Below are 23,105 nucleotides of genomic sequence, written 5' to 3'. Positions count from 1 at the left end.
GTCTCTGTGAAGGTGTTCTTCAATGAATTTTAGTGGAGTGTTTGGAGAGGCAAGGAGGCGAAGAAAAAGCCATAATTGCTGAAATCAAAAGAAAACCCCAGGGGCTGGAACAGCAGGGTAGGGAGTTTTGCCTTAGACACAATTGACCTTGGTTCAATCCCCAGCATCCCCTAAGATCCCCATCCGAGAGAGAGAGAGGGGGGGGAGAGAGAGAGGGAGAGAGAGAGAGAGAGAGAAAGAGGGGAGGGAGAGAGGGAGGGAGGGAGAGAGAGGGGAGGGAGGGAGAGAGAGGGGAGAGAGAGGGGAGGGGAGAGAGGAGAGAGGAGAGAGAGAAGAGAGAGGAGAGAGAGAAGAGAGAGAAGAGGGGAGGGGAAGAAAGAGAAGGGGAGAGAAGGTGGAGGGGAGGGAGGAGAGGAGGGGAGGGGAAGGAGGAAGGTGGAGAGGAGGGAAGGAGGGAAGAGAGGGGAGGGAGGAGAGGAGAGGAGAGGAGAGGAGAGGAGAGGAGAGGAGAGGAGAGGAGAGGAGAGGAGAGGAGGAGAGAAGAGAGGGAGAGAGAGAACCCCTATGCTGGTTTGCTTGAAGTTCTAGAATTTGAGGGTGAGGCTTAGGAAAAAGAAAGTAAATAAGTACATTTTTAAAAAGCCAATATAGTGGTGTGAACTGCAGATGTTGGATTAAAAGTCTCAAGGCACAGAAATGCCAAGAGCTTTGTTCCAGACACAAATCATCAAAGCTAGGAAACAGCATTAGAAACTCAATTTCCTGAGTTCATAGTTCATCTTAATCTTTCTGTCTCTTCTTACTCCTGTGGTTCAGCTGGAATGAGAGGACAAGACAAAGGTCAGCCTGATGTGATAGATGGGCCTTTGTGTCTTTATAATATGGGTGCTGCCTATGCAAAGGCCATCTGGTCTACCATGAGGTTCTTCTGCTGAAAGCAGCTTGAATTCTTTTTATGGGGAGAAGATCCCCACTCTTTAGTGAGAAAGAAAACATAGCACCGCAAGACTTCAGGGAGAAGGGAAGGTGCACAGTGGTATATCCCAGTACTTGGTGGCTGAGGCAAAAGTAAGCAGCAGTGTGCAAAGCCTTGCAGAATCACAGACTTGACCATGGCTATGCTAATCTTCCAGATCCAGGGAGCTTCAAAGAAGCCTCAGCACCTTTGTCATTGTTCAAGGAAACATTTCCATTTTGTGGAAATTCCCACTTACTCCCTTTTCTACCCCCTGGCATCTGAGAGAATATTAGGAATCATTTTTTCTCTCTGCTTGTCTTAAAAGTTTTGCAATGTTTTCTAATTCACACATTTGTTGACAATAGTTTTAGGCACATAGTATTCCAACTCAAGCCCCACCATCAATACTCCCAGATTGCCTCCTAGCCTCCCACTCCTAACCTGTCACCTTTAGAGACACATTTATAAGTTTAATTATTGCTGTTTAGGCCCCAGAATTATAACAGTACTGACTCTTTATATATACACAGATCCCTCATCTCACTACCTCAGCCAAGTCCAAGGTCTCTGGTTCTTGTCCCAATATTACTTCTAGACATCTCTTCTTGCTACTCTCTCCTTATTTCTCCTCCCCTAGCATTTCTGTTTCTATAACCTTTTCCTTTTCCCCCATACTTCTTTCACTTGTTATGTTATTCTATATATCACAGATAAGATAAGATTTTCCCTGACTCACTTCACTTACATAATGTCCTCTAATTCCATCCTTCCTATGTGTATATATATACATTATATATTATCCATTCATTATCCATTATCCATTCATCTGCTGTTGTATACCATAGTTATTTTCATAGCCTAGCTATTGTACTAAGTGCTGCAATGAACATAGGTGTTCATATGTCTACTTGAATGAAGATCTTGGAACTAGAGGCCAAAAAGTAGTCACAAGGTAATAAGGGTTTTTTTTTGTCTTTCTTTTTTGAGAATTCTCCATATTCTTTTCCATAGGGACTAATTCAAACAATATTCTTACTAGCAGCACATCAGAGTTGCTTTTTCACCACAGACCAAGCCTTTTTATATATGTGATTCTCACTGGTATGAAGCAATTTCTCATTTTATCTTAATTTGAGTTTCCAGATAAGTGACAATGAACAATTTTCCTATGTTTACTGACCATCCAACTATCTTCTTCAGAGAAAAGTCTCTGTTCATTTTATCTTCCCATTTTTAATTGGACTACTATATTAATTATTATTGGCTTTTGCATTTATATATCTTAAATATTAACCACCTAATGCATGCAAATTGTCTTTCCCATTCAGTAACTTAATTTTATCCCACAATATTTTAGATATGCAGAAACTTATTAAGTTGATATATTGTATTGGACAGTGTAATCATATCATTGAACCCTCCCTTTATTCCCCCCTCACTTCTTCACTTTCTCTCAGAGAGCAAGTTTATTAGTATTATTAGAGAAACAATGAAATAGGGAATGGAAAGAAAAGAAGTAAGAGGAAGCAGATGAAAAAGGGGATAAAACAAAAGCAGTGTTCCTGATAACTGCATAAAAGGTACAGTTTCCTGCAGAGGGTGAAAGCAGGGAAACATCTTAAGAGGGTATAAACAACCCACTTAGGGGGCCAGAGTGATAGCACAATAGTAGGGCGAGGCAGGACCCACCAGGGTTAACCCAAGTTTGATTCCGGGCATCCCATATGTTCCCTTGAGTCTGCCAAGAGTGACTTCTTAGTGCAGAGTCAGGAGCATCCCCTGAGGGCCACTGGGTGTGGCCCCAAAACAACAAAACAAAAACTAAAAAAAAAAAAAAAAAACAAAAAAAAAACTTAGTCACACATGAGCTGCGTGATGGAATAAATTCCAAAAGATTTATAAGATTGTATAGGAAGAATTTAAGATGTCTTCATTTGCAGATGAAATAATTTGCATGGATAAACCAGAAATGATTTATAAAGGATATCCACACCACTTCAAATCATAACTAATAAATTAACATTGGATTACAGATAAGAGACTCAACATTAAAAATACTGGAGAGTATTTTTTTTTGCACAGAGCTGACCTGTAACCCATCCCACATTGTCCCCAGACCCTACCAGGAGTGATCTCTGAGTACTAAGCCTGGAGTTAGGCCTGAGTATTGGCAAGTGTGGTCTCCAAAACAAACAAGTAAACAAAACTATTATTTTATATGCTACCAAAAACAATTAGAGAATAACATATAAAGCTAAATACTTACTATCATTGAAAAATATGACGCTCATAGGCATGTTTTTAATAATAAAAAATCAGGGGCTGAAATGATAGCACAGAGGGTAGGACATTTGCCTTGCATGTGATCAATCTGGGTTTAATCCCCAACATCTCTTATGGTCTCCTGAGCCTACCAGAGTGATTTCTTAGCTCAGAGCCAAAAATAACCCTCAAGTGCTGCTAGGGTTATAGCCCCAAGCCCCAAAATAAATAAATATAATAATAATTCAAACAAGTACATAAAATTTTGCAGAAAATAACTAAAGAACACTTCTCCATAAATAGAAAATACCCTGCTTGTACAGAAGAGAACATCATTGCCATGATGTTTACTCACCTCATTTTGGTCTTAATTAAACTTTCAGCAGGACTTTTGTAGAAACTCACAAGCTGGGGGCCGGAGAGATAGCATGGAGGTAATGTGTTTGCCTTGCATGCAGAAGGTTGGTGGTTCGAATCCCAGCATACCATATGTGGTCCCTGAGCCTGCCAGGAGTGATTTTCTGAGCATAGAGCCAGGAGTAACCCCTGAGCGTTTGCCGGGTGTGACCCAAAAAACAAAAACAAAAAAAAAGGAAAACTCACAAGCTGATTTGACAATTTATGTGGAAATACAAATGACCTAAACTAGGGCTGGAGCAATGGAACAAGCGGTAGGGCATTTGCCTTGCATGCGCTGACCTCGGACAGACTACAGTTTGATCCTCTGGCATTCCATATTATCCCCCAAGCCAGGAGTGATTTCTGAGGCAGAGCCAGGAATAACCCCTGAGCAAGTCATCAAGTGTGGCCAAAACCAAAACACAAACAACAAACAAAACAAACCCAAATGGCTTAAACTTGCTAAAACAATGACAAGATGTGGAGGACTTGCATCATCTCATTTCAAATAAATCAATGGAACACCGTTATGTTTAGAAATAAATCCACATATATGTGTTTATTTGGATTTTCACAATGGTACAAAATAATTGACAAAGTATCTTTTTAACAAAACATGAAGAAAAACTGAATAGAAAATAAATGGACCTTGACCATCACCCATATAATATACAATAATTTATTTTATATTTATTATCAACTGAAAGGTATAAAACACATTTTATATCCATATTAGTTTTATAGAATGAAAAATAAAACTTTTAAAGGACAGAAAATAACTGTGGAATTGGGGTAAAACTAAAATTTCTTTAAAGGATATTTAAAAAACACATATAAATTATTGATTGATTGGGTTTTTAGATTTTATAAAATGATTTAATCTCCAAAACCCAGCAGTAAGGAAACAAAGAGGCAAACCAAAAACTTAGTAAATATTATCCTATAATGCTTACAAAATCTAAATGTATAGTAAGTTCATACAATTCAATAATAAAAATCACATGAATCTGAGAAAACTTGCATGAGACTTGAAAAGAAACTTTACCAAAAAATAAAAGAATGGTTATGAGCACACAAATCTGCTCAAATCTTTTTAGTCATTCAGGAAAACAAATTAAAACCACAAAGAAATATTAACCACATACCCACAGAAGTGGGTTTCACTAAAATGAAAGATGACAATCATGGTAACAATATAGGGTAGCTAGAAAAGAACTAATTACTTTCTATTGATCCCTCCACTGAAACAATGCTTAGTCAAGCTAATTATCTGCATACTTAACCTCCTGATTTGTGAAACCGATAGCCAGTTACTGAAACTACAATGTTCTGTAGAAATTTTTGGCAACCTGACACCCTGCTTTTTTCTGTTTCGTAAGCTGTTTGAAGAAGTTTTTGTGATTGGTTTTGTTGCTTCTTCTTATTGATCAATGCTTATTCACCCCTTGGAGAGTTCCACACAAGAATCTCCAACCCCTTTTTCCTGTAGAGCTCACAGCTCAGAGTTTTTCTTAGCATCTGTGATATGTGCTATTTTAGAATTCCTAAAAGGTTTTGCTCAGACTTGATGCTGGTTAGCAACAGTAAAATTAAAATGCTTTGTTGGCACCTTAGATAGATCCTTTAAACAAACACTGAAGCTAGGAGGAGGGAGAAGAGCTATAACCCATTTTTATCTTGACTGAGTAGTTCCTGATTTGAAAGATGCTGTTCCCCAGTGCACATCACTCCAAGTACTGTGTGAGTTCTGGGACAGTGAAGATGACAAAGACTAGATGATTCTCATTCTCAGACTAAAGGTAGCCATTATATCTACCAGAGGAAAGGGGAATATGAGGGGTCTGCAACTGGGGGGAGGGCTTCCCTATTGCTATCAATTGGAGTGGTTCTTAGTAGAGTATCTTCAAATTAAGCTCTGGCCTGGTACATGGCAAAGAACGATCTTCTGCAGTGATGAAAGTAGAGCTACACAGACCACTAGAAGCAAGGCTCAGCCAAATGATGAAAACCTGGCATTCAGGTTGAACATCATGGCAGAGATAACCTGGGATCTAGGCTGAAAAAAATGGCATAAGGGTGTTTGCAGTTGATAGTTCATTGTGATGAAACACATTCATCCTGCAGAAAGGAATAACCTTCTGAATTCATTGTAGGACAACAGGTTAAAGGCTGAAGGCCTTTGGTGTCAAAAATATATAGTTTTTGTGTTGAGGAAAGGCCAAAAGTGTATGTTTGGGACTGGCCATGGGACAGTAGGATTGAGTGGGGACTAAGCTCTGATAGCATTCCATGTTCCACTCTGTCTCTTTTCACTGGACTTATTCACCCATGCTCCCGAGGGTAAATGTTTTGCATGTTGTACCCATTGCCTTTCAATCATTGCCTTGAGAATGCCTCTCCAGTTATTTCACAAGCCCACCACCTGCAGAGATCCAGAAGGCAACAATCTTGTGGCCTGATTCCTTCCACATATTATATGTCAACTTTTCTGCCTTATGTTAACTTTAAGCAGTCATTAAGGACCTTCAGATTCCATAATGTAGTCTTCAGCTAAAAGGCAGAGTGTATTATTGAAACACGATCTTCTAGCTGACCTTACACCCAAATGTATGCTTTAATGCCTGTAAAATCTATTTAAGGTCTCTCAGTCCCCTCCTCCCTTTCTATTCCTTATCCACCATAATAGTTCAGAAGGAATTTTATTAAAATGAGAAATGAAGAGGTGTATCTCAACCTTAGTTTATTTTACATATCTGTTGTTGAACATTATCAAGATTGGTTTCAGAAGTCTGGAGTTCAAATGTATGTCAAGTGAGCAGAGAGAATGTATCATCCAGCAAATCAGTTTCTTTTCTGAAATGCCTAAGTAATGAAAAGCAGACTCTATCTGACAAGAAAGGAGAAAGGGAGGAGAGATTAGGAAGTAAATATATTCAATTATAGGAGCACTCTGCCAAGCCCTCTTGATTTCATGTTCTGACAATTTCAGTTAAGCTTTCTTCAGGAAAGGATTCAGAATTGGGTCCGATCAAATGTGGGTTGGTCCCCAATCCTGGACCTCTTGCTGTGCAAAATATAGCCATGGCTTGACTCAGACTGGATTCTGTTATTGGAACGCTGTTCAGCAGTGTCAGGCATAGATAATCTAGGGCTATAGGACATGAGAGGGCATCCCAGGGAATCCCACTATCTATCGATTGTATATCATTTGGTTATTTCTCTACACCTTCTGTATCTCCTCACTACTCCTGCTCCTTCTCAGTGCATCCATTTTATTTTGAATTTTTAAGCCTCTGGAATAGAGAGAATACATCTCTGTTATTTTGAGTGATCAGTATTAACATGCAGCAGCACTAGATAACTATCACCTGCTGCCATTTTAAAACTCTCCTAATGTATAAAATATGGCTGAGTTCCAAGTAAGGAGATGAAAAAAAGCACAAAGAAAAAAACATGCTGCACAGCCAGCTTATTCCGGGGTAAGCACTGAGAGGGTTTCAGGATTATTCAGAAGGAGGATGGGAGCTAGGAGTCAGTGAAGAGTTTTAGTTACTCTGAGACCACGACAACAACACAAGAGCTATTAGAACTGTGTCCACTTTATTTGGAGTTCTGCCTCATATTATAAGCAAAAAATTATCAATAGTAGTAACTTGTGTATTGTCAAGCATGACATATTTTTTAGCCATAGGTTAAGCATTATGCATCAGCACAATTATTAGACAGCCATTTAAATATTATAGCTGTATTTATAAATTCTTGGTTTTATTTACCCCAAACAGAAATCAGAAAAAATACTTATTCTTTCCTCTTGGATATCATTTTTTACTAGTAAACTATTAAAGTAACAAAATACAAAGCCCATTGTCTATAATGCTAAACCACTAAGGGAACTATTGTAAAAAGGGGGGCAGAGTAATTAAAAAGACTAAATATTCTCATAACCTGTACATTACTGTTACTAGCCAAAAAATATTGTTGTTGATTCCTACTAGCTTGGGGAAAATATTGGTAGATTTCAGCCAGCTTGGGAAAAATATTATTGTAGAATTCTTCCGTCAACTTAGGGTGAGTAGGGTGTGTTCCAGCAATTCTTGTTTTAATACAAGAGCAAAGGCACTAATTTTTTTCATGTACTCGCATTCTGTTTGTTCTCATCATGCATTAACGTTTATAAGCTCATTGTTGCTATCCCTGCTAAAGCACTAACCTAGGACCACAACTGACTTTTTCTCAGCAGTATCTGCCATGACTGCAAAAACTGCACCCCCTTTTTCAGTGAGGAGGCTAGGCCTACACCAAAACAGTTCTGCTGGTATTTAGCCATTATGCCTACAGGCAGGGGGCTATGGCAAAGACACACACGCCAGCCAAGTCAACTTCTATTCAGGAATCAGTAGCTTTCATAAAAACACATCCTCCCACAGCTATCTGCTGCTTTACTGGCCCTGAAAAAGGATTCCCAGTTTAATCTAGCTGCAAGTGAGTCAAGGAAAACTTTTTTTTATTAATATGCTTTTTTTCATGGATATATATATTAAATTTAACAAATTAAAATCAATGAATTTTGGGCAAAAAGCATATGGTTCTATCATTACTACAATAACCGAGATAAAAGAGATTATTTCCATCACCTCAGAAAGTTCCTTCATGTCTTTTTGTCGTAAACCCATTTCCCTCACTCCACTGACTGCTAAATTTTATTATTCTTTTATAAAGATATTTATTTCTGATAATTTAATAAAATCTTTTGGATATAGCATTATGGTAAGATAGCATGTTTCATTTCTGGCTTCTGTCATGATATTAAAATGCTTTTGAGATCTATCCAAATTTTTATTTTTTTTCTATTACAGAGGATGAGTCCTTTGCATATATTAGTCTATCTAGATATTAACAAGTGCTATATATATATGGATTGATTCCAGTTTTACTTATTATGCACAAAATTTCTCTTGAACATTGTGATAGAAAATTGGTATACCCAAAGTCAATGACAACAGAATCTATACCTAATCCACAAGCAAGTGTACAAGTGGGGACCAGTTACACTAGTATTTTGGGGGGTAAAGGAGGAAGATATGGGAACAGGGGTGGAGTGGGGATATCACTGGTGGTGGGAATGCCCCTGATTTATTGTCACTATGTACTTTAAATATTACTGTGAAATATTTGTAATTCACTTCAGCCACAATAAAAATTTAAAAAAACTTGTTATTGGCATGTTTTTTATATAGCTTCTCAGCTATCAGTAGTGAAATGGCTGTATTCTATAGTGAATATATATTTAACTTCTAAGAAGCTATCAAACTCTCTTGGATAGTAATGACATCATGTTTTATTCTCACTAGCAATGTTACATTTGCCTTGTATTCTTTTTTTTGTGATATTCCTTTTTTCCCTTATTTAAACATCTTGATTACATATATGGATTGTGATTAGGTTTTCAGTCATGTAAAGAACACCCACTTCACCAGTGCAACATTCCCATCACCAATGTCCCACAATCTCCCTCCATCCCACCCCACCCCCAACCTGTAACTCCAGACAGGCTTTCCAGTTCCCTCATTCATTTCATTCAGATGATTATGGTAGTTTTCTGTGTAGTTTATTTCTATAACTGCACTCACCACTCTTTGTGGTGAGCTTCATGAAGTGAGCTGGAAGTTCCAGTCCTCCTCTCATTGTCTCTGAGGATTATTGCAAAAATGACTTTTATTTTTCTTAAAACCCATAGATGAGTGAGACTAATTCTGAGTCCCTCTCTCTCTCTCCCTCTGACTTATTTCACTCAGCAGATAGATTCCATGTACATCCATGTATAGGAAAATTTATGGCTTCATCTCTCCTGACAGCTGCATAATATTCCATTGTGTATATGTACCATAGTTTCTTTAGCCATTCGTTCTGTTGAAGGGCACCTTGGTTGTTTCCAGAGCCTGGCTATTGTGAATAGTGCTGTAATAAATATAGGTGTGAGGAAGAGGGGTTTTTGTATTGTATTCTTGGTGTTCTTAGGTATATCCCTAGGAGTGGAATAGCTGGGTCAAATGGGAGCTCAATTTCCAGATTTTGGAGGAATCTTCATATCGCTTTCCATAGAGGTTGGACTAGATGGCATTCCCACCAGCAGTGGATAAGAGTTCCTTTCTCTCCACATCCCAGGCAGCACTGATTGTTCTCATTCTTTGTGATGTATGCCAATCTCTGTGGTGTGAGATGGTATCTCATTGTTTTGATTTGCATCTCCCTGATGATTAGTGACGAGAAGCATTTTTTCATGTGCCTTTTGGCCATTTGTATTTTTTTTTTTATAAAAGCATCTGTTCATTTCTTCTCCCCATTTTTTGATGGAATTAGATGTTTTTTTCTTGTAAAGTTCTGTCAGTGCCCCTGTATATTTTGGATATTAGCCCCTTATCTGATGCGTGTTGGATGAATAGTTTCCCACTCGGTGAGTGGCTCTTGTATTCTTATCGAATTTGTTTGCTACCTGTCTAACTCATTTTAGCAATTCTAGTAGGTATGCAATTACATCTCATTGTAGTTTTAGTATAAATTTTTCAAATTTTACGTGTTTTTTTTATGTATTTATCTTCTTTAGTAAAATGTTTAAAATTTTACTGACTTAATAATTGGTTTTCATTTTCTTATCTTTGAAGCTGCAAAGTTATCTTTGTATATAATATATATATTTCCTAATTCATTACCTGAATTTTACTCTATGTTTTTGATTTACTTTGTTTGATTTACATTCATGATTTACTCTTGGCTTCATATTCAAAGATCCTCTCCTGGTGCTACTTGAGGGGGCCAACGCAGGCTCTTTACTATTTCTTTGGTCCCATAATCTTTAATTTTTAACAGTGCTTTAAAGAAAAGACTTATTTTGAAAAAGTTGAACCATTTTCTGTCTTTTTGTGGTGATAGTAATGGGTTTATTTGAGGATGGAACTCAGAAATTCATTCATAGGAAAACTACACTGCACCACTGACCTATGTTCCCAACCCCTGTTTTTCAGTCTGACATCATTTCAATGGTTTAAATAAATTTTACACTTGATCTTAGCCAAGGGCCGAGAAGCAATTAGTAGTTTAAATAAATTTTAATGGTTTATGATGTTAGACAGATACTATCTCAGTATAATCTGTTACTTTCTTCCTGAGCTTTCTTCTATAAATTGCAGCAATTTGTAGAATGTAAAAAATGTATAGGATGTAAAGTGTAGGATGTGAAGTTGGAGATTAAGTTTATTTACTTCTAAATTTGTTTTGCAAGTGGGTGTTTAGTTCTTGCACCGTTTTTCAAAGATATTATATAGTCCTCAGTAAGTAACTAGTGCATTTATTTAAAAAAAGGTGATAATTTTAAGCATGTCTCTCCATATCAGGATGTTTTTTGTGTTTATCTATGTATCTGTCCTTATCTTTTTTTGTTGTTGTTTTTTTGGGCCACACCTGTTTGATGCTCAGGGGTTACTCCTGGCTAAGCGCTCAGAAATTGCCCCTGGCTTGGGGGGGTTGGGGGGACCATATGGGATGCCAGGGGATCGAACCCCAGTCCTTCCTTGGCTAGCACTTGCAAGGCAGACACCTTACCTCTAGCACCACCTCACCGGCCCCTAATTTTATTATTATTTTTTTATTTTCATTTTTTTTATTTAAACACTGTGATTACAAACATGGCTATAGTTGGGTTTCAGTCACAAAAAGAACACCTCTCCCTTCACCATTGTAACATTCCCACCACCAATGCACCTCATCTCCTTCTCACCCACCACCCTCTGCCTGTGTTTGAGTCAGGCATTCTACTTCTCTCACTCATTATTACAATAATGTCTTATTTTTTTACTAAAACCCACAGATAACTGAGACAATTCTTTGTGTATCTCTCTCCCTCTGACTTATTTCACTCAACATAATAGATTCCATGTACATCCATGTGTAGGAAAATTTCATGACTTCATCTCTCCTGATGGCTGCATAATATTTCATTGTGTATATATACCACAGTTTCTTTAGTCATTCATATGTTGAAGGGCACCTTGGTTGTTTCCAGAGTCTGGCAATTGTAAATAGTGCTGTGATGAATATAAGTGTGAGGAAGGGATTTTTGTATTGCATTTTTGTGTTCCCAGGTTATCTCCCTAGGAGTGGTATAGATGGATCATATGGGAGCTCCATTTCCAGTTTTTTGAGGAATCTCCATATTGTTTTCCATAAAGGCTGGACTAGACGACATTGCCACCAGCAGTGAATGAGAGTTCCTTTCTCCCCACATCCCTGCCAGCATTTATTGTTCTTGTCATTTTCTTTGTCATGTGTGCCAGTCTCTGTGGCATGATATGGTACCTCATCATTGTTGTGATTGGCATCTTCCTGATATTTAGTCTTGTGAAACATTTTTCATTTGCCTTTTGACCATTTGTATTTCTTCTTTGAGAAATTGTCTGATCAATTCTTCTCCCCATTTTTGATGGGTTTAGATGTTTTTTCTTGTTAATTTCTGTCTGTAACTTGTATATCTTAGATATTATTAGCTCCTGGTCTGACAGGTATTGGGTGAATAGTTTCTCCCATTCTGTGGGTGGCTTTTGTATCCTAAGTACTATTTCCTTTGAGGTGCAGAAGTTTCTCAGCTTAATATAGTCCCATCTGTTTAACTCTGTTCCCACTTATATGGAAAGTTCTGTTTCCACCTTGAAGATGACTTTAGTCTCATGTCATAGAATGTTTCAATATACCTTATAGTTTCAGGTCTGATATCCAGGTCTTTAATCCATTTGGATTTGACCTTTGCGCATGGTGTTAGATGGAGGTCTGAGTTCGCTTTTTTGCAAGCAGCTGACCAGTTGCTCCAGCACCACTTGTTGAAGAGGCTTTCCTTGCTCCATTTTGCAATTCTTGCCCCTTTATCAAAGATTAATTGATTATATTTCTGGGGAAGATTCTTTTAATACTCAAGTCTATTCCACTGATCTTAGGGTCTGTTTTTATTCCAGTACCAAGCTGTTTTAATCACTATAGCTCTGTAATACAATTTAAAGTTTGGAAAAGTGATGCCTCCCATACTCCTTTTTTCCAATGGTTGCTCTGGCTATTCACGGGTGCTATTGTTCCAAATGAATTTCAGGAGTATTCTTCTTTGAAGAATGTCATGGGTATCCTTAGAGGAATTGCCATTAAATATATACAATTCTTGGGGAGTATTGCCATTTTAATGATGTTAATCCTGCCAGTCCATGAGCAGGGTATATGTCTCCATTACTTTATGCCTTCTTTTATTTCTTGGAGCAGGGTTTTATAGTTTTCTTTGTATTGGTCCTTTACCTCTTTAGTTAAGTTGACTCCAAGGTATTTGAGTTTGTGTGACACTAATGTGAGTGAGTATTTTTAAATAATTTTTATTTTGACTAAAGTGGATTACAAATATTTCACAGTAATAGATACAAAGTGACATTAAATCAGAGGCATTCCTACCACCAATGTTGTCCTCCCTTCACCCCTGTTCCCAGCATGCATACCATATTCCCCTCCTTTGTACCCCGAGCTGCTAGTATATGTGGTTGGGATTTTTTAATGTCCATTTCATCTCTATCATTTATTATTTTGGTGTATGAGAAGGCCATTGATTTTTGTATGTTAAAAAGCCCACTTATTTTTGCTGTATGAATTTATTGTTTCTAGAAGCTTTTTTGTACAATCTTTAGAGTTTTCTAAATATATAATCATGTCAACTGCAAACAGTGAGAGTTTGACTTCTTCCTTTCCTATCCATATGCCTTGATGACTTTTTCTTGCCTAATAGCTGCACTATGTTGTATAGGAGTGGTGAGAGAGAGCAGCGCTGTCTTGTACCAGATTTTAGAGAAAAGACTTAATTTTTTACCATTGAGAATAATATTCACCATTGGCTTGTGGTAGATGGCTTTGACTATATTGAGAAAAGTTCCTTCCATTCCCATCTTTTAAGAATGAGTGTTGGACCTCTCTAATGCTTTCTCTGCATCTATTGATAAAACCACATGGTTTTTCTTTTTTTTTTTGTTAATATATGGTATTTTATTTTGATTTATTTACATATGTTAAACCATACTTGCATTCCTGGAATAAGTTCTACTTGGTCATGGTATATGACCTTCTTGATGAGGCACTGTACCCTATTTGCCAGAATTTTATTGAGAATCTTTGAATCTGTGTTTATCAGGAATATTGATCTGTAGTTTACTTTTCTTGCAACATTTCTCTCTGGTTTTGGTATCAGGGTGATGTTAGTTTCATAAAAAACTATTTGGGAGTGTTCCTGATTTTTTTATTTTTGTGAAAGAGCCTGAAAAGAATCAAGAGTAGTTCCTCTATAATGGTTTGAAAGAATTCATTGGTGAATTCATCTGGGCCTGGGCTTTTGTTTCTGGAAAGACTTTTGATTATGCTCTTAATTTATTCAGGAGTAAATTAATATGAGTCTATTTAGATATGCTAGATCATCCTGGTTTAATCAGGGAAGACTGTAGAGTCCAAGAATATAACCATTTCTTACAGATTTTCATTTTTGTGGCATAGAGTTTCTCAAAGTAGTCTCTTATTACCTTTGTAATCTCTGCAGTATCTGTAGGGATCTCACCCTTTTCATTTCTAATCCGGTTGATTAAGTCTCTCGCTGTTTCTTTGTGAGTTTTGCTAGTGGTTTATCAATCTTGTTTATTTTTTCAAAGAACCAAGTTTTGCTTTTGTTGATGTTTTGAATTTTTTATTTCCATTTCATTGATTTATGTTCTAAGCTTTATTATTTTCTTCTGCCTACCTATTTTTGGTTCCCTTTGTTGATCATTTTCTAATTTTAAAAGCTGTGCCATTAAACTATTTATGTAGGCCCCTTCTTCCTTTCTGATGTGTGCTTGCAAAGTTATAAATTTTCCTCTTGGTACAGCTTTTTCTGTGTCCTACAAATTCTGATAGTTTGTATCTTCATTGTCATTTGTTTACAGAAATGTTTTGATTTCCAATTTGATTTCATCTCTGACCCACTGGTTGTTCAGAAATGTGCTGTTTAATTTTCAGGTGTTAAAGTTTTGCTTCTGTAACCCTTTGTAGTTCACTTCTAATTTTAGTGCCTTGTGATCTGAGAAGGTATTCTGTACAATTTCTATCCTCTTGATTTTATGGAAATGTTTTATGAGCCAGCATGTGGTCTATCCTGGACGCAGAGCCAGGAGTAACCCCTGAGCATCACTGAGTGTGGCCCAAACACCAAAAAGAAAAAACAAGTGGATTATAAATAAGCACAGAGAACAAAACTTGAACAGCTCACTAAGAATACTAGTGGGTTAGAGACAAAACCAAAGAGGATAGCAAAATATGCTTGGAAATAAATGAGAATGAAGGCACAAATTATTAGAATTTGAGGACACAATAAAAGTGGTACTAAAAGGAAAATTTATAGCTTTTCAAGCATTTATCAGGAAGGAAGAAAAAGCCTACATAAATAATTTAATGGCACAATTTTTATCCTCTTGATTTTATGAAGGCATGTTTTGTTTCCTAATATGTGTTTTATCTTGGAGAATTCCTGTGCACATTGGAGAATAATGTGTAATAGTTTTTTAGTGATAAAGAGCTTTCTATATCTATTAAACCAGTCTTTTCTATTTCTTCCTTCAGAACCAATATATTTTTATTAAGTTTTAGCCTGGTTGACCTATCAAGGCGTTACTCCTGGATATGTGCTCAGAAATTGCTCCTGGCTTGGGGGAACATATGGGACACCGGAGATTCAAACTGCGGCCCATCCTAAGCTAGTGCCATGCAAGGCAAATGCCTTACCACTTGCGCCACCGTGGTGGTACATTTTTTGTAGTTGCCAGTTTTGGTCTTTCATTTGATATTTGTTTCTTTTTTTCTTTTGTTTATTTTTGTTGTAGATTTTTTTTTTTGTATTCTGAGCATTTATCAGGAAGGAACCACATAACTTGAATCATCTTGTTATGTGAAAAAATGGATGGTACCAGAACCAAACAGTCATATGAACGTTGAGTAGAAATTAAAAAAAGGATCAGACTTAAACACCAAACCCAAAGTTAACAACAACAGAATTGATAGCCAATCTTCAACAAGCTATACACAGAGAGGGGACCAGTTATACTAGTAGTCAGGTGGGCAAAGGAGGATGATACTGGGAACTGGGGTGGAGGGATGACAACACTGGTGGTGAGAATACCCCTGATTCAATGTCACTATGTACCCTCAAATATTAGTGAAAGATTTGTATATCACGTTGGTCACAATAAAAAATTATTTGTAAAAAAAAATCAGCTCAGAAACCTTACAGATTCAAAAGCAAACTTCATGAATTAAAATGTCTACTTTAAGACAAGACATATCAACAGACACATGAAACTCTTAATAAAATATGACACTGAATTCTATGCACATTATGTTTCTCAATGTCATGGACTAAATGCATCAGTTAAGAAATAGAGAGTAAAAATGGATCAAAAGCTCAATCAAACATTTTGCTGCCTACAAGATACACATCTTGAATAGTCAGAACAAGCATGGATCAAAATAAATTATTGGAGGGCAACCATTTCAGCAACCAAATCTCTTATAGATACAAGGTGGCTATATTAATATCAGATGAAACAGAAAGACTTTAGAATTAAAAAAGTTATAAGGAACAGAAATGAACATTTCTTAATAACTACATTAAACTGAGAATCTTTACCACTTCCAAGAAAACCATGACTAGGACACAAAGAATGGGAAAATCTACTCACCCAATACTCATCTGATAAAGAATTATTATCGAAGATATATAAGGTACTGACAGAACTTAACAAGAAAAAAATCTAATCCCTTTAAAATATGGGGTAAAAAAAGAACAGACATTTCCTCAAAAAAGAAATACAGATGGCCAAAAGGCACATGAGAAAATGCTCCACATCACACATCATCAGGAAGATGCAAATCAAAACAATAAGGTACCATCTTACACGATAGAGAATGGCACACTTCACAAAAATAATATAGATATTCCCGAATAAAACTGGAAACTGAATTTCCTTTTGATCCAGCAATACCACTACTAGGAAATTCCCTAGGAATACAAACACAAAAATCAAATTACTATATGCATTCCTATGTTCAGGGTAGCACTATTTACAATAGCCAGAATCTGGAAGCAACCATGGTGCTTTACAACAAATGATTGGTAAATCTACACAATGAACTACTATGCAGTCCATCGAAAAATGCAGTCATAAAAATGCTTTTACATGTATGCATATGAAGATTTTTATTCTGTGTAAAATGAGAGAGAGAAAATAAAAATAAAATAATCTCATTCAAGGGCCAGAGAGATAGCATGGAGGTAAGGCCTTGCATGCAGAAGGACAGTGGTTCAAATCCCAGCATCCCATATGGTCCCCTGAGCCTGTCAGGAGCAATTTCTGAGTGTAGAGCCAGGAAAAACCCCTGAGCATTGCCGGGTGTGATCCAAAAACCAAAACAAATAAACAAACAAAAAATACTCTCTGTCATCTTTGGAATATAAGGAAAATAAAAGACAGTGTGGTATGATATCCAGAGATAATAGAAATGAGGATAGAGATGAGGACTAATACATGGGAGGAAGCTTGCCACGAAGAGTGGGTAGAGCAGTTAGGGCAGATAAGGGTCTACTATGAAAGTGATAGTTGGAACTGGTCACTCTGGACAAGAACAGGGTGCTGAAAGGGGATAACATGCACCTTTTCTTTAGCAGCAGTGCAAAGCACCTTGTGATAAAAGAAAAGAGAGAGAGTGAATAAAATCCCTACCCCCAAAACACAGTTGTATGATAGTAGGTGGAAGGGAAGAGGGCATCAGAAAGGGTGAGAGGGAAACTGGGGACATTGGTCGTGAGAAATGCACACTGATGATGGTTGTTATCATGTATGACTGTAACTCAATTATGAACAAATTTATCTGTGACAAAACTGTATTATGAACAACCTTGTAACCACATTGTTTAAATTTAGAAAAATCTTGTCTTTTCCACTATAGACAAAAAAATTTAACTTACTTTATTTCTTTATTTTGGTGGGAGAGATTCCCAAGAAAACCTCAACGGGCACAAAGGCTATGCTCAGAGATACGTGGCCAACCTAGCTGGCTGTCTCAGTGCAAGGTCCCAAGTGAGATCACACAGTCCACCCTAGAAGTACTTTGGGGCCTCCATGATTCACACAGTGATTTTCAGTGGTCCTGGGGATCAGAATCGGTTCCTGGCTCAGAAAAGCTTTATATGTCCAGATTGCCTCTGCCTTGTTTTGTTTGATGTTCCATACTCTCAACTAATTACCCACAGTGACTGTTCTTCTGTCTTTATCACAGGTAACAAACCAGAAAGAAGACTTTTTCAGTGCCTGGAACTCTTGTCTTCACCACATAGCTGCCCTGTCCCTGGCACACGTTCACAGAGGTTAGTGGACTTGTGTCATTAATAGGAAGTGAGGTTAAGCCTACAGTTTAGCTAGAATCTGACTTCCAAGGGAGAAGACAGTCCCTGCTCAACTCTGAGCCCTCATGGTCAGAAGTGGGGCCCAGATGCCTCGTATTGAATATAAAGTTCATAGCCGATAAACTCTTCTTTTATTGAGAACATTGACTAAACAACACCCACAAATTTCAGAGCTGAAGTCCAGGAACAGTACAGGTAGCTCAAGTCCATAGTAGGCAATGTGCTCCACCATGGATCTTTGTCCACAAGTGACAGCCATTCCCAAATGATATAAAAGGAGGTGAGCATACAGATCAAAAGGGCTGTTTTCATGGATTTGATGCCTGAAAAAATGTCAAACACCAGAACAAACAACTTAAATCTTACCCCAAGTGATCAAGAGACAGATGCAGCCTTTTCCAGCTGTGGCTCTCAATGAGGGTGACTTTTATTCCTGCACAGCTTTGAAAACATTACCAAGAATCACCACTGCACAGGGATCACTAGAAGGTGGAGGGGTGATGTCACTAAAACACTGCCCAGGATAGAACTCCACAGCACTAGTTTTCCTGTCCAAAGTGTCTGCAGAGCCCCAAAGTTGAGGAACTTGTCATGCTTACTTGTATCTCATATGATCAAAATCTATTAAATAAGTAACTGAAAATAGAGTAAGACTTCTGGAAAGATTGCATGTTATTCCTAAAAATTATTGTTGAATACTAAAATTATTGTTTAAATTATTGTTGTGCCATTAGTTCATTCAGTTGCTATAGGGAACACTAGCCCCCTCTCTCTGAAACTATAGATCCAGCACAGGCCTAGCTCCTGGCCTCCCTGCTTTCCTGGCTGATACAACTTTAATCCCTATATGGTTCTCCCAGCATCACCAGTATAATTTCAGATTGAATATCCAAGAGTAATTACTTAGCTCAGAGCCAGGACTAACCCTTGACTATGTGTAACCCCTAAAACAGAAACAAACAAAAAATAAGACCAAGATCCTGGGAGATAGCACAACAGGTGGAGTTAGTGCTTGTCCCTGGTTTGATCTGTACCACATTGCCCGAGCATATCCAGATAGAGCTGTGGTAAGTAGTCTTGGTGATCTCCAGTACTGCAGCCATCCAGCCATATTGCCTAAGTTTTGCAGAGTGATCCCAGGAAACTTGAGCAGTGTCAAGAGTCTTTACCCCATCCCCAAAAAGTTTAGGATAGAAAGTGAGAATGGTAGGTGAGTGAGCAAGAAAGAACACAAATTACTCATGAATTTGGAGCACTTGGAGTTCCACACCCAGGGCCAGGTCTGTGTTCTCAGAGTTTTTCCCCTTAGTAATTGTCATTCATTTACAGCCTAGATCCTGCTTGATTTCACCTTCTACTTCTTGGAAAGGGTCTTTGAGAGCAAGAAGGGCTGAGTTAGGAAAAGGGCCCTCCCTCAGGGCCATTAGGAAATAGTATTACACTGACTTATTTACAGGTCCAGAAATATTCATATTCTCTTCATACTACTATCTGTAAGATACAAGCCATTGGCTTACCTTTATTTAACTCAAAAGTGATAGATCTATAAGCTAGAGTTAGTTAATCGCAAATCAAAATCAGAGTTGTCACAAATCATCACAAATCAGGGGAAAGAATGGTAGTATGGCAGGTAGGGCAATTAATCTGCATACAGCCAACCCAGGCTTGATTCCTGGCATCCCAAATGGTCCCCAAACACTTCCAGGCATGTATAATTAGGACAAAACCCTGACTACTGCCTGGTATGGCCCCCAAAGTAAAAACAAACAAAAAACAACTAATCGAATTCCAACTGCTCAATCTTTGGTATACATGCCATCCTTTCTGTGAGGAAATCCCCACAGGGACGGTGATAATCAATAAGCAGAATGCTGGCAATTGTCTGGATCAGTGAGGGAAATCTATGCACTAACCTGCTCACCAATGAGTCTAGAATGTGTTGCATGCATACTTCCTGCATTGGTGCTCAATACCAATTTCACCTCTTGGGAAGTTTATGCATGCTCTTACTGCTCTGTTGCATTATTATTTTTTCAGGTCTGTGACTCAGACTAAAGCCTGTCTAGGTTATGAATCTGCATTCCAGACTGCCTGTGGAAGGCCAGTATGTCCCTGGCCTTTGCTTCATTTTGTGCAGATTTTTTACCAGCTCTACTTTAGAAAAGGTGCTGATTTTAGTATGGGGCCTCTTCTAGGATCTTGTGTATTGACTTCATATATTGCCCATTCTAGGACATGGGCTGTGAACTCTGGCTTATAGTTTTAAATGGCAGATACCAAGTATCAGTACCCATGACATCATCTTAGAGATACTATTATTATGTCTGGGGTCACTCACCTCACACTGGGAATAAAATGAGCGAGGTGCTAAGAAGGTGAAAAAGGTTGAAACTCAGTCACCAAAAGCTGATGTGACTTTTCTTCATGGGTAGTGAACTATTTGAATATCTTACAGTTAGCTAAATATCATTTCCAGGCAGGCAAGTGCATGCTAAATGTTCTTGTATATAGAACATTCCTGCACACATCTCTGCATTATGTATGACTTTCTCAATTTCAAATGGTGAGAAGGTGGACTTTAGAGTCAAGACATATGGATTCAAAGGCTGTGTGAATATTGCTCCCAGCTATGTAACTACAAGTGAGTCAACCTCTTTGAGCTTTAGCTCATCCTTACTTATCAAATGTCAACGACACAGTTTTTGCCTCCCGGAATAAGAGAGAAGACACTGGAAAGCATTAAGTTAAAAAAAATTCATCGCTATAAAATCACTACAGAAGCCTTTGTTCTCATACCCCAAACTGAAACTTGAAATCTGGTTCCATAGGAAGAAGAGAGAAATTAAACAGATTAGAGTCCAACCTGTGAAGTTTTATCCCCAGAAGAACTGTCATTTGGCTGTTGCCACAAAGCCAAAGTAATGCAAACTGCTCTTGAGCACTGATTAGTAACTAGGACAACCAATGTGATTATTTTTAGGACAGTTTTTCTGGTTCAATGTCAAAGGATGTGAATTTGGTTGCCTAAAGAACAGCAAAGCACTACGAGAAATTAGTTCAGGGAGATAGCATCTAGAAATCAAGGGCACATTTTGAAATTGAGAATGTAATCCATAAGGAAGCGGTGTGTATGGGTGTAGAAAGTTCTAGAAGTGAGAATACAGTGAGTGCACCTGCCCATGATCCATTTAAATCATTGCTGCCAGACATTCAGACAGCTCACTGCCCATGCTAAGTTCTGGAGGCTACAGGAGAAGGAACAAGATTCATCTGTCTTCTGTGATCAAACCTAGATGTGACCCCTGAAATTGAGGAAGGAAGAGAGCATGCAGGGAGGGAAAAATCATTCTATGAAAGCACAGACCTTACCATCACCCCAGATGGACAATAAACTCAGAATCAAGCCAACTTTTATTAGAAACAAATGAAAAAAAAAAAAAAAAGCCTTCTAGCCCTTATTCTCTATTGTTAACTTCATGAAGACACAGGAAAACCAGCTTGGAAATACAAATGTTAAGGAGTCTTTTTTTCATTTTCAAAATGGATGTAGCATTACAATGATAAATGGTATTTTTCCATGATACACATTTTTATCTTGTACTAGAAATAGACCTTCTGAAGCCTGGTGCTGTGGGAACCCCAGAAGGTGTAGCAATTCCTGAATGAGAAAAAAGAGAAGCTAGGCACTTTTACTAAATCAATCATATTCAATGTGCTTAAGCACCATGCAGAATTCTCTCTTGATTTTTTTTTCCTTCTGAAAGCTTGGGAGTAGTTCTCATTATGCTGCAAGAAGTCCCTCTTCTGTCTCTTAATAAAGTGACTTATAATTTAGAGTGTTCACATTAAGAGCAAGTTGTAATTATAATTAGAATATATAAATAGTGTAAATTTCTGCGTATCAGAGGATTAATTTCAGACTGTGCTCGAGGCTGTATTTATTTTCAAACAAGACTTTCTTTGTTAATAAAAAATGTGATCACATGCATTATTAATACATTATTTCTATATTTTATCTCTGAGTGCTTGTTCCAATATTCTTCATGGGATCAGCATTTTTTTTTCTCCTCATTGTTAATGGGGCTATTCTTTATACAACTACCATCACCTTGATTTAATTTGGGTTTTGGCATTTATTTTCTAGAAAATTATGGGAAACTGCTTCCTACTACCCCTCCCGTTGAATGTGCATTACATTATGCAAGCTCAGAAAAATGAAATACCACAACTCCAACCCAAAGTCCCAAAGGGATTTGTCATTTTCTGATACCCAGATACAAAAGTTTCCAAAACTGAGTCATCTCAGTAAAGACAACCCCCACCACAGGAATGAGCTCAGAAATCAAAAGCCAGCACCACTGGTCTTTTAATAATGGGGCTTGGCAGTGTTCTGGCTGTTGCCTCTGGAAGTGCAAGTCTAGCACATGGGCATGGTGAGTCCCACAGAGACTAAATTCCTTTCATATCTGGGCCCTTCCTTGCCAGCAGCACCCTCTGCAGGTGGGGCAAGCTTCAGTCCCAGGAGACAGTTTGGGGCCTGATCTCATCTGTTCTTACATTAATAAATTGGTGAGTGGTAGAAGCAAGCCAAGGGGTCAAGAGAACCAAGAATTGGCATGTGCAAGTGGCCAGAACAGGTTCCAGCAGAGTAGATCTGGGGGTTCTGATGTGGGAAGAGAGAAGAAAGCTGCTTTGCTTTTATGGTATGGATCTCAAGGCTGATAGCCAGGCAGAAGGTACAATGGGCAGATAAGGGGCTCCAAATCCATGTTTGGCCAGTAGAGGAGGGGTCCATGCTGTGCTCACAAATTCTACTGAAATATCTCATGGGGACAGTAGAGAGCTATGGGTGCAAACCCAGGGAGTGACCACACTGAGGGAGAGGACTAGAATTCACTCTTTTAAGTACACATGTCTGCTATTGATCTTAGAGGAAAGGAGAAGCTGAAATGTGGTCTAGGGGCACATCAAGTGAGCCCTCATAAG

The 23,105-nt window shown here is 38.0% G+C and overlaps 1 protein-coding gene across 1 annotated transcript in view; it reads left to right on the top strand.

Moving 5' to 3' along the window:
* ACOXL (acyl-CoA oxidase like) overlaps positions 1-23,105 on the top strand; it is a 424,916-nt gene that overhangs the window by 320,708 nt on the left and 81,103 nt on the right. The window contains 1 exon segment of the mRNA XM_049784649.1: positions 17,993-18,080. Coding sequence (XP_049640606.1) covers positions 17,993-18,080 — 88 coding nt within the window.

This window comes from Suncus etruscus, chromosome 12 (genome assembly GCF_024139225.1).
Source record: "Suncus etruscus isolate mSunEtr1 chromosome 12, mSunEtr1.pri.cur, whole genome shotgun sequence".
NCBI lineage: Eukaryota > Metazoa > Chordata > Mammalia > Eulipotyphla > Soricidae > Suncus > Suncus etruscus.
The sequence above is the reverse complement of the archived record's forward strand: the minus strand, read 5'-3'. Positions and strand labels throughout refer to the sequence as shown.